Genomic DNA, 13,732 nt, shown 5'->3' with positions numbered 1-13,732 from the left:
TCTCTCCATAAATATTATATATATTTATAATATATTATGTTTATGGGGGCAATTGAGCTATTGGACCTAAATCAAACTTATTTTAGGGGCTGCAGTCAGAGCTCTTGGGGGCAGTGATCAAAACTATTCACCAGGTACACAGTCTCGTATATTTTCAAGTTATGGACCGGTCTGAAATTTCTCATCCTATTGGCACTACCTTGGAGGGTTGCTCAAATTACATTTTTTGGTCTCAAGCTATGTCTAGTTTTCTTAAAGGTAAGAAGCTATGGCGCATTATTACCGGTGATCTCTTTGAGCCAGTGCAAGTCGAAACAGAAACAAAAGAAAAATATGGTGATCGTCTTGAAGAAAGGGATAACAAAAATCATCAAATTATTACTTGGTTTCGCAACACCTGTATTTCATCCATTAGTATTGAATTTGGCCGGTTTAATTCTGCAAAATCCATCTGGGATTTCTTAAAGCACCGTTACACCACTACTGATCTCACCCATCAATATCAACTTCTGACCAATCTTCACAGCAAAACTCAACAGCCTGGTCAATCTATCAGTACCTTTGTCTCTGAAATACATGTTATTTGGGATCTTTCTCTTATTTGTTTGATTCTCTTTCTGTCGATGCTTCGTATGCTGTGCTGACTGATGAGATGAGACTATAGTATATATCTTTCTCTCTTGAGATAGAAAGGGAGATAGGTAATCTATCAAAAAGGGGAGCGAAAGTGGCTTAAAGGTCACGAGAAGCGCCATTGAACCTCATTTCGATAGAGCGTCGAGAACTATCTCTTTCTGAACCTACTTGGTCGTGTGCTACTGATGCTACAAAGTTTACTACCTATCGAGATCGTCAACGTGTCATCATGTTTCTTATGGCTCTTCAACCCTCATTTGAACCCGTTCGAGCCTCTCTCCTTCATCGGCATCCTCTGCCAACCTTAGAAGATGCTATAACTGAGCTTATTTCAGAAGAAACTCGTCTAAATACATCTCAACCTCAGGTTACCGATGCAGCTCTTGCTACTCATTATCCCAGAAAGAAACCAGCTTCATCCTTCTCCTCTCCCAAGGAGTGTACCTACTGTCACAACACAGATCACGCTTTATTAACCTATCCCACCAGAATCTGCAAGTTTTGTCACAAGAAAGGCCCAGGTCACTACCAGAGTGATTGTCCCAAGAATTGGCAATCTCGCACCAATTCTTCCAGAGGTACTTCATCTAGCCACAGACACCCATCTTCATCCTTCACTACTGTCACTGCTGAGGGGTCCTGTCCTCTAGCTCCTACAGTCACAACGATGTCTACCAATGATATCGAGGCTCTTCTTAAGCAGATTCTCTCTAATAATGGTACTCCTCCTTCCACTGCTATGTCAGTTACCTCAGGTAATTCTTGGTTTTTTTATTCTGGCTGCTGTAATCATATGACCTCTGATTCTACAATGTTTTCTAAACATAATCCTGCTATCAATACACCTACAATTCATACAGCTGATGGATCTCACTTACATGTCAATCACATTGGTCAAATTTCCACCCCCAATGTCTCACTCTCAAATACCTTCCATATACCAAAACTTACAATCAATCTTATCTCTGTTGGTCAAATATGTGAACTTGGACTTAATGTCATTTTTTCTAATTCGGTTGTCATGTACAGGATCCACAGACAGGGCAGACCTTTGGGATAGGCCGTAAAGTGGGACGTCTCTTTGAGCTCATCCATCTACGCATTCCTTCTCATCGGCTCTCTACAGTTTCCACCATTGCTTCAGCAACCTCTACTCCCTCACTTAGCCTTTGGCATTCTCGATTAAGTCATGTGTCTGTTGGGCGTTTACGCTCCTTAGTGTCAACTGGTCAATTAGGTTCAGTTAAAATTGATGATGTAACTTGTTTACCATGTCAACTTGCAAAACAACCTGCTTTACCTTTTAATAAAAGCACATCTATTACTTCTGCTCTTTTTGACCTAATTCACTCTGATATATGGGGACCTTCTCCTCACACTACAATGGGAGGATCCAAATACTTTGTTATTTTCATTGATGATTACTCACGATTTACTTGGCTATATCTCATGAAAAATCGCTCTAAATTACCCCAACTTTACTATGATTTTGCAAACATGGTCAAAACCCAGTTTTCCCGATCCATCAAGATCTTCCGCGCTGATAATGCTATGGAATACAATGAAACAAATTTTCTAAAATTTCTTCGCCAACATGGCACGATCTCTCACTCTTCTTGTCATGGCACATCCCAACAAAATAGGCGGGCTGAACGTAAACATCGATATATCTTAGACACTGTTCGTTCTCTTCTCATATCCAGTTCCTGTCCTGAGCGTTTTTGGGGGGAAGCAGCTCTCACTGTTGTATACACCATTAACCGTGTTCCAATGCATATTATTGGCAATCAATCTCCCTATGAACGCTTATATAGGATCCTTCCGGCTTATAACCTACTTAAAGTTTTTGGATGCGCCTGTTTTGTCTTACTTCAACCTCATGAAAGCACCAAATTAGAGCCTCGGGCTCGTTTATGTTATTTTTTGGGTTATGGAATTAAACACAAAGGATACAGATGTTGGGATCCCATTTCCAAACGTCTTCGTATCTCTCGTCATGTCATCTTTTGGGAACACAAAATGTTCTCTTCTCTCTCCAAATTCCATCTATCTTCATCTTCTACTCCTTCCTTTTTTACCGATTCTTCAGTTGAACTTTTCCCAGTCGACACAGATATCATATCCTCATCTGAGATCCCAACCACTACTCCTGATACAACGTCTCCATCTGAGCTCCCACAAATGGCTTTACTTGATGAATATGCTTCATCTGATGTTCATGCTACTGAATCTCTATCTGAGCTCCCACAAATGGCCTTACCTAACGAATCTGTTTCATCTGATGGTCCTGCTACTGAATCTTCTTCATTAGATATCATCACTACTGCTAAACCTCCTCATCGGGTAAGAAAACCTCCTAGTCATTTACGTGATTTCCAGTGTTTTTCTACTATCATGTCTCATCATGAGCCTCAATCCTACCGCGAGGCTAGTTCTAACCCCCTTTGGCAGCAAGCTATGGCAGAAGAATTACAGGCTCTCGTACAAGCTCAGACCTGGGACATGGTTGCTCCTCCCTATGACAAAACTGTTGTTGGCTGTAAATGGGTTTACAAAATCAAAACTCATTCTGATGGTTCTGTGGAACGATACAAAGCTCGTCTTGTTGCAAAGGGTTTCACCTAAGAATATGGCATTGACTATGAGGAAACATTTGCCCCTGTTGCTCGACTTACTTCTGTCCGTAGCCTATTGGCTGTGGCAGCAGCCCGCAAATGGACATTGTTTCAAATGGATGTGAAAATTGCATTTCTCAATGGCGATCTCACTGAAGAAGTATATATGAAACCCCCTCCAGGATATAACCATTCTCCACACCAAGTTTGTAAACTCCGTCGAGCACTATATGGTCTTAAACAAGCTCCAAGGGCGTGGTTTGCAAAATTCAGTGCTACAATTGGAGATTTTGGATTTACTTCAAGCTCATATGATTCCAGTCTTTTCATCCGCAAGACTGACTCTGGTATTACTCTTCTTTTACTTTATGTTGATGATATGATAATTACTGGAAATGATCTTGCAGGTATCTCTGCACTCAAAAATTTTCTTAGTCATCATTTTGATATGAATGATCTTGGGCACCTTAGTTATTTCCTAGGCTTAGAGATTCTCTCTGATTCGGATGGCTATTAGCTCTCCCAAGCCAAGTATTCCTCTGACATTCTTGCTCGTGCTGGACTCACGGATTGCAAAACAGTTCCCACTCCACTTGAGACCAATGTCAAGCTCACTCCTCTAGATGGTACACTCCTCAGTAATGCTACATTGTATTGACAGTTGGTTGGCAGTTTAGTATACCTTACTGTTACTCGACCTGACATCGCTTATGCCGTGCATCTTGTTAGCCAATTCTTATCTGCACCTCGATCTTCTCATTATACTGATGTATTACACATCCTTCGATACATTAAAGGGACTATGTTTCAAGGCCTTCATTTTTCTTCTCATTCTTCACTTGAGTTACGTACCTACTCTGATGCTGATTGGGCAGGTGATCCGACTGACCGACGTTCCACTACTGGCTACTGCTTCTTCCTTGGGAACTCTCTCATTTCTTGGCGCAGTAAAAAACAATCTATTGTCTCCAGATCCAGTACAGAGGCCGAATACCGTGCCCTTGCTGATTCCACACAAGAACTTATTTGGCTTCGATGGCTTTTAACAGATATGGGTATTTCTCACTCCACTGGCATTGTTCTCTATTGTGATAATCGAAGTGCTATTTACATTGCTCATAATGACGTCTTCCATGAACGCACCAAACATATTGAAATCGATTGTCATATTATGCGTCAACATGTTGCACGGGGCACTGTACGCCTTCATTCTGTAACTTCCGCTGATCAAACCGCTGACATTTTTACCAAAGCTCATCCGCCAGGCAGATTTCGGGAATTAGTTTCCAAACTCAAGTTGGTTTCTGCTTTACCATCTTGAGTTTGAGGGGTGATGTTAACATAATTAGAATATAGCCGTTGTTTATATTACTACCATAATTGCATTATTATAGCCTTAGTCTAGATAATTACTATAATTGTTGTATAGCCGTTGGTGATCTCTAGCCTATATATATCTCTCCTTGTACATGTATTACAAACACTTCAATATACAGAATATCTACATTTCATATATCTCTGGCTCTCTCTTTATCTCTCTATTTCTGATAATTAACAAAATGATTGGCTTCATTTCGAGTAGCTTATGATGAAAATGCCCTTGTATGTTCCTTATGTGTGTATAAATAATTTTCTCTTGTCAAATACCTCAAACACCTACTTTGCCTGTATAAAAGCTAGACTTGAACCCATATACCACTGTAACCCTAGGTGGTATATATTCCTTGTATGTATGGACTTGAAAGTTTGTGTTTCATGCTTTTAAGTTAGTTGGAAAGTAATAGGATAAAAAATAAATAAATAAAATCTCAGTATTTTGTCTCCGCGTGAATTGCAGGCTTATGTTTTGCAAGAGCAAGGAAACCTTTTAGAACTTGTGGATCCAATTCTGGGTTCAAACTACTCAAAAGAAGAGGCAATGAGGATGTTAAACTTGTCCCTTTTATGCACCAACCTATCTCCCACCCTTAGACCATCCATGTCATCAGTGGTGAATATGGTTGAAGGTAATAGCCCAGTCCAAGCGCCAATAGTGAAGCGTAGTTCAGCCAACGATGACATGAGGTTTAAATCCTTTGAGAAGCTATCACAGGACAGCCAGACAAACATCTCGGCATTCTCTCTGGACAGTCAGGTGCAGGGGAGCATATCTATGGATGGGCCATGGACTGGTTCCTCGGTTTCTATACCAAGTAACAAGAATGTGTCTGTGGACAGAATTTCATCAAGCAAGCTTCTTCCAGATCTTTATGAAGTGAATTTGGAATAATTAATGAATATGTGATGTGTATGTAATTGTAGCACTTTGAAATTATATTTATCTAAACTTTGTGCAATTCTATCTTAAATTATACTTATGATGTTATTTTTTACTAAGAGGTGAAAAGATGATGTACAAATTTATTTTTTGAAGGATAAAGAAGTCCTGTACTTATTTTAAAGATGATGAGATTTGAATTTTGAACCATTCCATTCTATACAAATGAATGCTAGTCATCATCAAGATATTACTTCTATTTATTTATTTATTTATTTCCTGGTAGAAAAAACTACTCATTTCTCCTATTTATGCATGACTTCAGATGGAAAGGCTTGAAATATAATGATTCTTTTTAGCTTGTTGTTGCCACAAATTTGATAACATAAAAAATAACAATGTTTAGTAATACCTATTTGTTACAAAATGTACATAATATTCTTTAAAAATTTTTATTTTAGTTTTTAGATTTTTCATTTGTTTTTATTTTTTTCATGACAATAATTTTAGGGGTTAGTAATTAGAGAGGGGAGTGGGAGTGGGAGTGGGAGTGGGAGGGGGGAGGGGGGATGACTTGAATACAGGCTCTCGAACACGGCCCCAATCACTCAAGCACGACACTTGCTTTCATTAGTATTAAAAAGCCATAAATCTACAAAATTTAATTTAAAATTACAAATCTTAATAATACCTAATACATCATAAGTACAGAATTAGATATACTAAGACAAAAACACTCCCACCAATTATGTATATACATACATGTATATGCATGATGTATACATTTATTATGTGATATATAATATATTTAGCATATGGTAATTTATTACGAATAAAAAATGTTAAATAATATATCTTATATGTAATAAAATATATATTGTGTTATAATATTGTAAATTAATTACAATTTAATATTTACATATAATATAATATCGATATGGTATATAATAATATAAAAATATCTATTGCATAATAATTTAATAACATTATATTCTATATCAAAAATTATTTTGTCACAAAAAAATAATTTACATTATTATTTAATATTTATATATTATAATATATTTTTATCAAATAAAAAATAATGTACGCTATTTAATATATTATATATTAAAAATATAATATTTTATTAACATTTTATATGCAGCTTAGTATATAACACAAATAATATGAATTTTATTTGAAATGAATAATGCTTGTGTAGTAACAATAGTGAAAACGTTTCTGCACTACAGTATCGAAAACATAAAAGACATCTTTTTTTTATATTTCCTCTTTTCTTCACAAAAATTATGTTATAGAAAAACAAAAACATATTATTGAACATGATTTTTGTTTTCGTTTTGCCTTTTTAAAGGTTGACAATAGAAAACATATAACGTTTCGTTACTAAACGTAGCCTTAGAGTTGATATTTCATTTTCCCAACATCAACTCCAATAAACTCAAGGCAGGCTAGAATTTTTTGATAAAATACATGCATTTTATTATTATTAAAAGAATAAATATCAGTATGTGGTCCCTGCAACTGTTTGATAACTCAATTTAGCAATTAATTCTGAATGATTTAGCACTATAATAATTAAGTGTGTTTGTGAAGATGCAAGAAATTTTCCCTCCCAAATTAGAAAGAATAATTCTACACTTCAAAGATTTTTCAACCACTTTTCCCTCTATTTTCAGTTTATTTATAGACTGTTACAAATCTTCTAGAAGCTTCCTAACTAACTCCTTACTCTGGGTTGTTCGTATGGGCTTTTCTTGATTATGGGCTCAATTCCTTCTCTCTAAAATTGGGCTTCCGACTTGACTTCCCGGTCCTGGGCTTGACTAATAAAGACTCGGTCCAGAATGGTTGTCCTTGTCTGACCCACTCTTATCCATCTGAATCGTACTTGGCCCAAGTCATTTTTGGTATCCTCGTCTGCCCCTATAATCTCTTCCTAATTAATTAGGGTGAGGTTATCGAAAGGACATAATCATGACATGACGGCTCGAAGTGATGACATGGGGAAATGAACGATTGGTTCAGAGACCCATGCTTTGAGATCTGCTGCACCACTTTCAACATAGTTCCTTGAATGTTGAACCATTTTTACTTTAAAAATCCCTACCTCTTATTTTTTTGCCTTTCTTCAACCCTTCTAATCTCCATCTTCTAGTGTCATCCTCCCCGATTACTTCAGTCACCCACCTGTACTTTCCGATGGGTTTCATTTGCTTTCTCTGGCGAGTTTTCCCTTTACGATTCGACTTTCGCTTTGTTACTGGGCACTTTGCAAACTCTCTTTCCAAGGTTAGTCCCTTCCTCTTGTTACTTTCCATAAAAGAAAGGAATTTTATACTTAAAGACTTCTTTCTCCTCTTTTTTTATGGCTCCCCTCGATTTGGAAACTATTCGTGTAAAGAACAACATCCCCAATGATGTATCCCTCATGGTTTATCCCACGGATCTAGATGTGATAATTCAGAAACTGAAATCTCAGAATAAATTTTATAAATAAAAAACTATTCTGATACACTCAATTTCTTCATTTTCAATACAACTCCAGAATCCATCTAGTGGACCCCTAATAAAACTCGAACACTTAAAACAACAACCGAAGAACTCCAATACTAAATTATGAAGAAAACTCCTACATCGTCGGAAGAATGAGTAGTCGTCTCTACTCAGCACAAACAAGCTCTAAGACCTGGAACCGTTCGTTACCTGAAAAATAATAGTGGGTCAGGCCCACGAACAAGTTCTATCCTAACCACAATCTAAACAGAGACCCGATACGCAGATACATCCTAAATGTCTCAACCATATCTATATAGTCCGTAAATGTGTGTATATATATATATATCCACACTACAGGACTCTCACTGGACTATGATAAAGGTCTCAATATGAATAGAAGGTAACATGCAAAACGCACCTGAGTGGGCATGACTACCTAAGCCTAACAGGGTATACCTCAACCAATATAGCCAGTTACGCATCCTACTGCATATACGCTCCCTAACCAACGATTCTGAAACTCAAGTTCATATCGTGGTACTATAAATTATACATATATATAAATTCTATCCAAATACAATGTTGTGTCGGTCAACTGTTCGTCATCCAGACACAACATATAATTAGGATTTAAATGTTTTAATTAAATCCCTATCCTTCCTAATACAGAAATATAAACAACCATCCAATATGTCGTTCAACTGTTTTAGTTGACAGGACATGAAACCATGTAAGATTTAACTGTTTTAGTTAATCCATTCTGTATGTATGAATGGGTAGGAATTAACATTTTGATCTAATCTGTCCCTCCATATGCCACCATCCCATATCGGTGCATATCATGCAAATGATCCGTAAATGATGCAACACTTTAAACAGTACATCAGATAAAGTCCACATAATCCATATAGTTGATAAAAACATAATTGAAATAGTTCATCAACTAAAAATCCATAATAAAATCCATGTAATTGACGAGACAAAGATTAATTGCTCGACAAATTAAAATCCAGAATCCCTCCATGTAACTGACATAATATAATTTATTAATTTCTCAATTAAAACTAGACCAACATCCATGTAATTGACAAAAAATAATTTATTAATTCCTCAATTAAAAACCAGACCATCATCCATGTAATTGACAGAAAATAATTTATTAATTCTTCAATTAAATCCAGGAGAACATAACAAAATCTAATCTGTAAAAGACCCTATTATGCATCCAAAACATGATTCATAAATCATTCTACAGTCCGTTAAATTGTTAACATAAAACTAAACAATTTAATCCTGCTATCTCGTTAACAGCATGCAAAATCGGTTAAACTTTCTTACGGTTAAATTCATGAGCACAAAGAGATTAATTATTCTATGTGGCCTCTAATACAGCATAATATCTTGTTTAGAATCCATGCTACAGTCCATTAATATATTAAAACTAGATTAAACAGCTTAATCCTTCCTATCCGTTAACCGTAGGCAAGATTGTTTAATTTTCGCTACGTCCAAAATTATTAGCATAAGAATCAAGATTATGCATCCAAGGGTTTTGTTACACCATGAATTACTATTTAGCACACTTATAAATACTCCAGAACAGTTCTGGAAGCTCAAACAGTGCCCAAAATTGCCTAAAATCACTTTAGTACGCAATAAATCAAAAGAGCTTTCTCCTTCAAATCACAGAGCCTTCTCTTTTATCAAAGAGCCTTCTCCTTCAAATCACAGAGCCTTCTCTTTTATCAAAGAGCCTTCTCCTTCAAACCACAGAGCCTTCTCTTTTATCATAGAGCCTTCTCCTTCAAATCACAGAGCCTTTTCTTTTATCAAAGTGCCTTTTTCCTTCAAATCACAGAGCCTTCTCTTTTATCAAAGAGCCTTTTCCTTGCTAAAGGAGATGCCTCTTTGCCTACTCCGCGTCTTCCGCTTCATCTCCGGCAACTTCCAATGATTCCGTTCATCTATGTTAAGGTCTCTAATGGTCTTAACTAAGTCCCAGAGTTATTCAGTATCATCCCAGTCCCTTGTTTATAACAGTAGGAATTAATTACACGATTAAAACAATACCAATTTGTTATGCTTTAAAAATAGAGGACGAGCTTCCAAACTTGCAAGAATTATTTCAAACAATATTAACCATACAACAGATAATCAATTTAACATATATTACATATGCAAGATTAAATTAACATCCCATTAAATTCCTATAGATCATCTAGGTATGCGCAGAATACAGGCCAAGGGGAGAGAGACAGAATAGAACTTGCCTTTGTGGATTTTGAATAAAAACCTCGTCGCCGTCTTCTTAAGTTTCTTTCCGGCGATCGTGACTGCCATCAAGGACTCTTCTGCTCCAGTTTTAACCCTCAAACAGCTTTCAACCTTCGTCCTCGGTCCGGCCTAATTCATTGGCCAAAACCCTAACTTCTTCCTCTCAGTTTCTCTCAAAAACCTCTCTGTATTCTCTCGTCCCTTACTGCTACTATAAGCGTTTTCAAAACCCTATTGCAGACCATCATATATATTTATATAGGTTAAATAAAACCCTAACTCCAAACCAATAACTAAGTCAGCTAATAATAAAAGGAAAGAAAAATAAAATAAAAATACAATTATATATATATAGACTGCTGTGATACCCCTCAGATCCAAGACACTGGTTGATCAGGCCTAAGCCCAAACCTGTGATACCCCTCGATTCTAGAGTCACGGGTGATCAAGTCCGAGCACAGATCCGAAGGATATCAAACAATTAATATTTAATCGAACACAGAATACAAAATGAATTTAAGAAATAATAATAAGCTGAAGGAATACTAAATTAAAAATCCTCAAATATAAATATTTAAACTCTGACAATCCAAACTTCATAAGTTTACAACTCGGGAATCCATCTCCAGTGGACCCCTAATAAAAATCCAAACCAAACGAAAATAAATAACTGAAGATAAAAACCCAAATCGAATATCTGGAAAGAAGTCCTACATCGTCGGTAGAATGAAAGATCATCTCTGCTCAGCTCGAACAAGCTCTAAGACCTCAAACATCCAATACCTGAAAAATAAATAAGTGGGTCAGGCCCACTAAAAAGTCCTATACTACTACTACCCAAGCAGAGACCCGATACGCATGTACATCCTAACCAATCCAACAATAACTAAATAGTCCGTCGATACATATATATATAATCACACTACAGGACTCTCACTGGACTACAGTACCGTCTCAACCTGACTAGTAGGCACCATGCAAAATGCACCTGAGGTGGGTATGACTACCTAGACCTAGCAGGGTACACATCCAACCATCATAGCCAGCTATGCATCCCAATGCATATATGCTCCCTAGCCAACGACTCTGAGACTCAGGCTCATATCGTGGCACCATAAAAATATATTTAAAATCCGTTCCAAACTAAAAGTGTCACTCAACTATTTAGTGATCTGACACAAAATATAGGTAGGACTTAACTTTTGTAGTTAATCCATCCCTTAATTCAGAGTAGGTAGGACTTAGCGTTTTTGAGCTAATCCCCCTAGTATATCACCGTCCCATACCGGTGCATACAAACCATCCATCCAATGTTGATAATACAAATAATGAGATAAAATCAATGTCAACCAATCCATAACAAGTATAACACCATCCATCCAACTGTTAATAATACATATGATATTATAAATATCAATATCCACACATCTATAACAAGTACAACAAGAATATATAAATTGCAAGCTTGTCATATATGAACAACATATGATTCTCTAACAGTTTAAGAACGCAGATAATAAGTGTAATCCATTCTTTAATCCCCTATCAGCATACTAATATCAATATCCAAATTAACATGCTCATTTAAACTACTCCATATCATCCGATTAGTTGATTATACATAATGACTTGTAAACATCAACTAATTTCCTGTTAAGCATAACCGACATTATATTAATTGTGATGCTTAATCCTATACCACTATCATATGATTTAAACTTAAAATTCCTAGTTCAAATGCTAATTTTAAAACAAGCAACTTGAATTATCCGCATCACAGTAATATTAATCTCTTTCCTAAGAGTTTCTGGTTGTTCCTTCTTTTTGCTTCTTATGGAAGATTATGAATTACCAGGCCTTCTGAAAATTTCACACAAGTTTAGACCCTTCTGAATACCTTTCGAAACACTCTATTTTCATCCTAGAATGTCAACAATTCAATCCCCGTAGCCCAGGTCTCGCAGAAACTTAAAACTGGAAGCAAAAATCAAAAGAGCCGGCTCCGCAAAAGATGGAGCCGCCTCCACAACAAGGTAAAGCCGGCTCCCCCATGATGGAGCCACCTCTAGACTCCCATAGAGCTGGCTCTACCTAAGGTACAGCCTGCTCTACCCTTTTGTTGAGCCTGCTCTACTCTAATTAGAGCAGGCTCTTCCCCTGTGCGTCTTCGTTTCCAATTCTGGCGATGTCCGGCAACTGTATTCCTCAACCTAAGTTTATTATTGATTAAAACTCAGTCCTAGAGTGTTCCAAAGTTAATTAAATTTATTGTTCATTAATCAAAACTAATCGGAACAAGAATTTTTCCAAACAGATTTAAAACAAGCCAAAAACCCAATCGGTAACACACACGATGTTGAACAATTTCTATGCAACCAAAAATTAATTTAACGGTTTACTTTCACCTGTGATTGTATTAATGATGCACAGAAACATCTTCCAGAACTATTTAAACTCATTAGACATTAATCAATTATCATTAGAATAAGAGTTATGCAAAACCGTTTAAAAACAAACAAGTTACAGATACAGAAAACACATACTGTTTTAAAAACCAAATAACCGTGCAAACCAAGTTAAAACAAATTAAATTAAATTTATTTCATCCTGGAATTTAATTAGGGATGCAAAGAACACAGGCCAAAGAGGTAGAGTTAGTATTAGAACTTGCTTGTGAGATTCGGTTCCAAAAATCTCAACGTCTTCCTTCTAAACTTTTTCGGTAACCCCTTTTTGTTTTCCCCTCTCTGTTCTCTCCCAGATTCCTCTACACGTCTCTCTATTTTCTGTATGCCGTGAATTGGGTTCTCAAACCCTAAACTGAAACCCTGCATGTATTTATAGGCCACCTTAAATCTAAGTCCACCTAAACCCTAAACTGAAACTCGGCCCGTAAAACCCAACTAGTTTATAATATCAATGTCGGCTACTTATGTATATACCATACATGCAACCAACCCTACAGTCACGTTAAGTTTAGAAAAAAATTATATTTAATAAAATAAATACATTTAAACAATTCATCAGTTAAACTTAAATCAATTAAAACAACCCTATAATTAAGTTAATTAAAACAACCAAATAATTACTATAATTACACTAACTAAAATAGAACAATTTAAATAAGTAAATTCAATTAAACTCACAACAAAAACCCCAACAAAGAAAACAAGTAAATAATAAATCACAATTAAAGCAATAAAATTAACACATATGCACGTCAACAAGTAAAAATGCATTAGAAACAATAAAATAAATACCAGGACTATCCTTTTAAAATTAGGGGTATTACAAAACCCGAGCGAATATCAAACAATTAATATTTTAAAATGAACACAGATGACAAGATGAAATAAGAATAAATATTACAAGCTGGAAGAAACTAAAATAAAATCATTTAAAGATAAATATTTAAATCCGAATAATCCAAAACCTCTAATAGATTTAA

General features: G+C 36.0%; 1 protein-coding gene across 1 annotated transcript in view; it reads left to right on the top strand.

Annotated features, from left to right (window-relative positions):
- The window catches only part of LOC132308641 (probable LRR receptor-like serine/threonine-protein kinase At1g53440), a 43,412-nt gene extending 37,804 nt beyond the window's left edge, over positions 1 to 5,608 (top strand). Inside the window, exon 24 of the mRNA XM_059806781.1 lies at positions 5,089 to 5,608. Within this exon, the coding sequence (XP_059662764.1) occupies positions 5,089 to 5,520 (432 nt within the window). The 3' untranslated portion in view covers positions 5,521 to 5,608. The remainder of the gene's footprint in view (positions 1 to 5,088) is intronic.
- The last annotated feature ends 8,124 nt before the right edge of the window (positions 5,609 to 13,732 follow it).

The sequence above is a fragment of the Cornus florida genome, unplaced genomic scaffold (genome assembly GCF_030987335.1).
Source record: "Cornus florida cultivar Cherokee Brave unplaced genomic scaffold, ASM3098733v1 CherokeeBrave_3.0.0_Hap2_Chr05, whole genome shotgun sequence".
Classification (NCBI taxonomy): domain Eukaryota; kingdom Viridiplantae; phylum Streptophyta; class Magnoliopsida; order Cornales; family Cornaceae; genus Cornus; species Cornus florida.
This window is presented reverse-complemented; position numbering and strand designations above follow the sequence as displayed.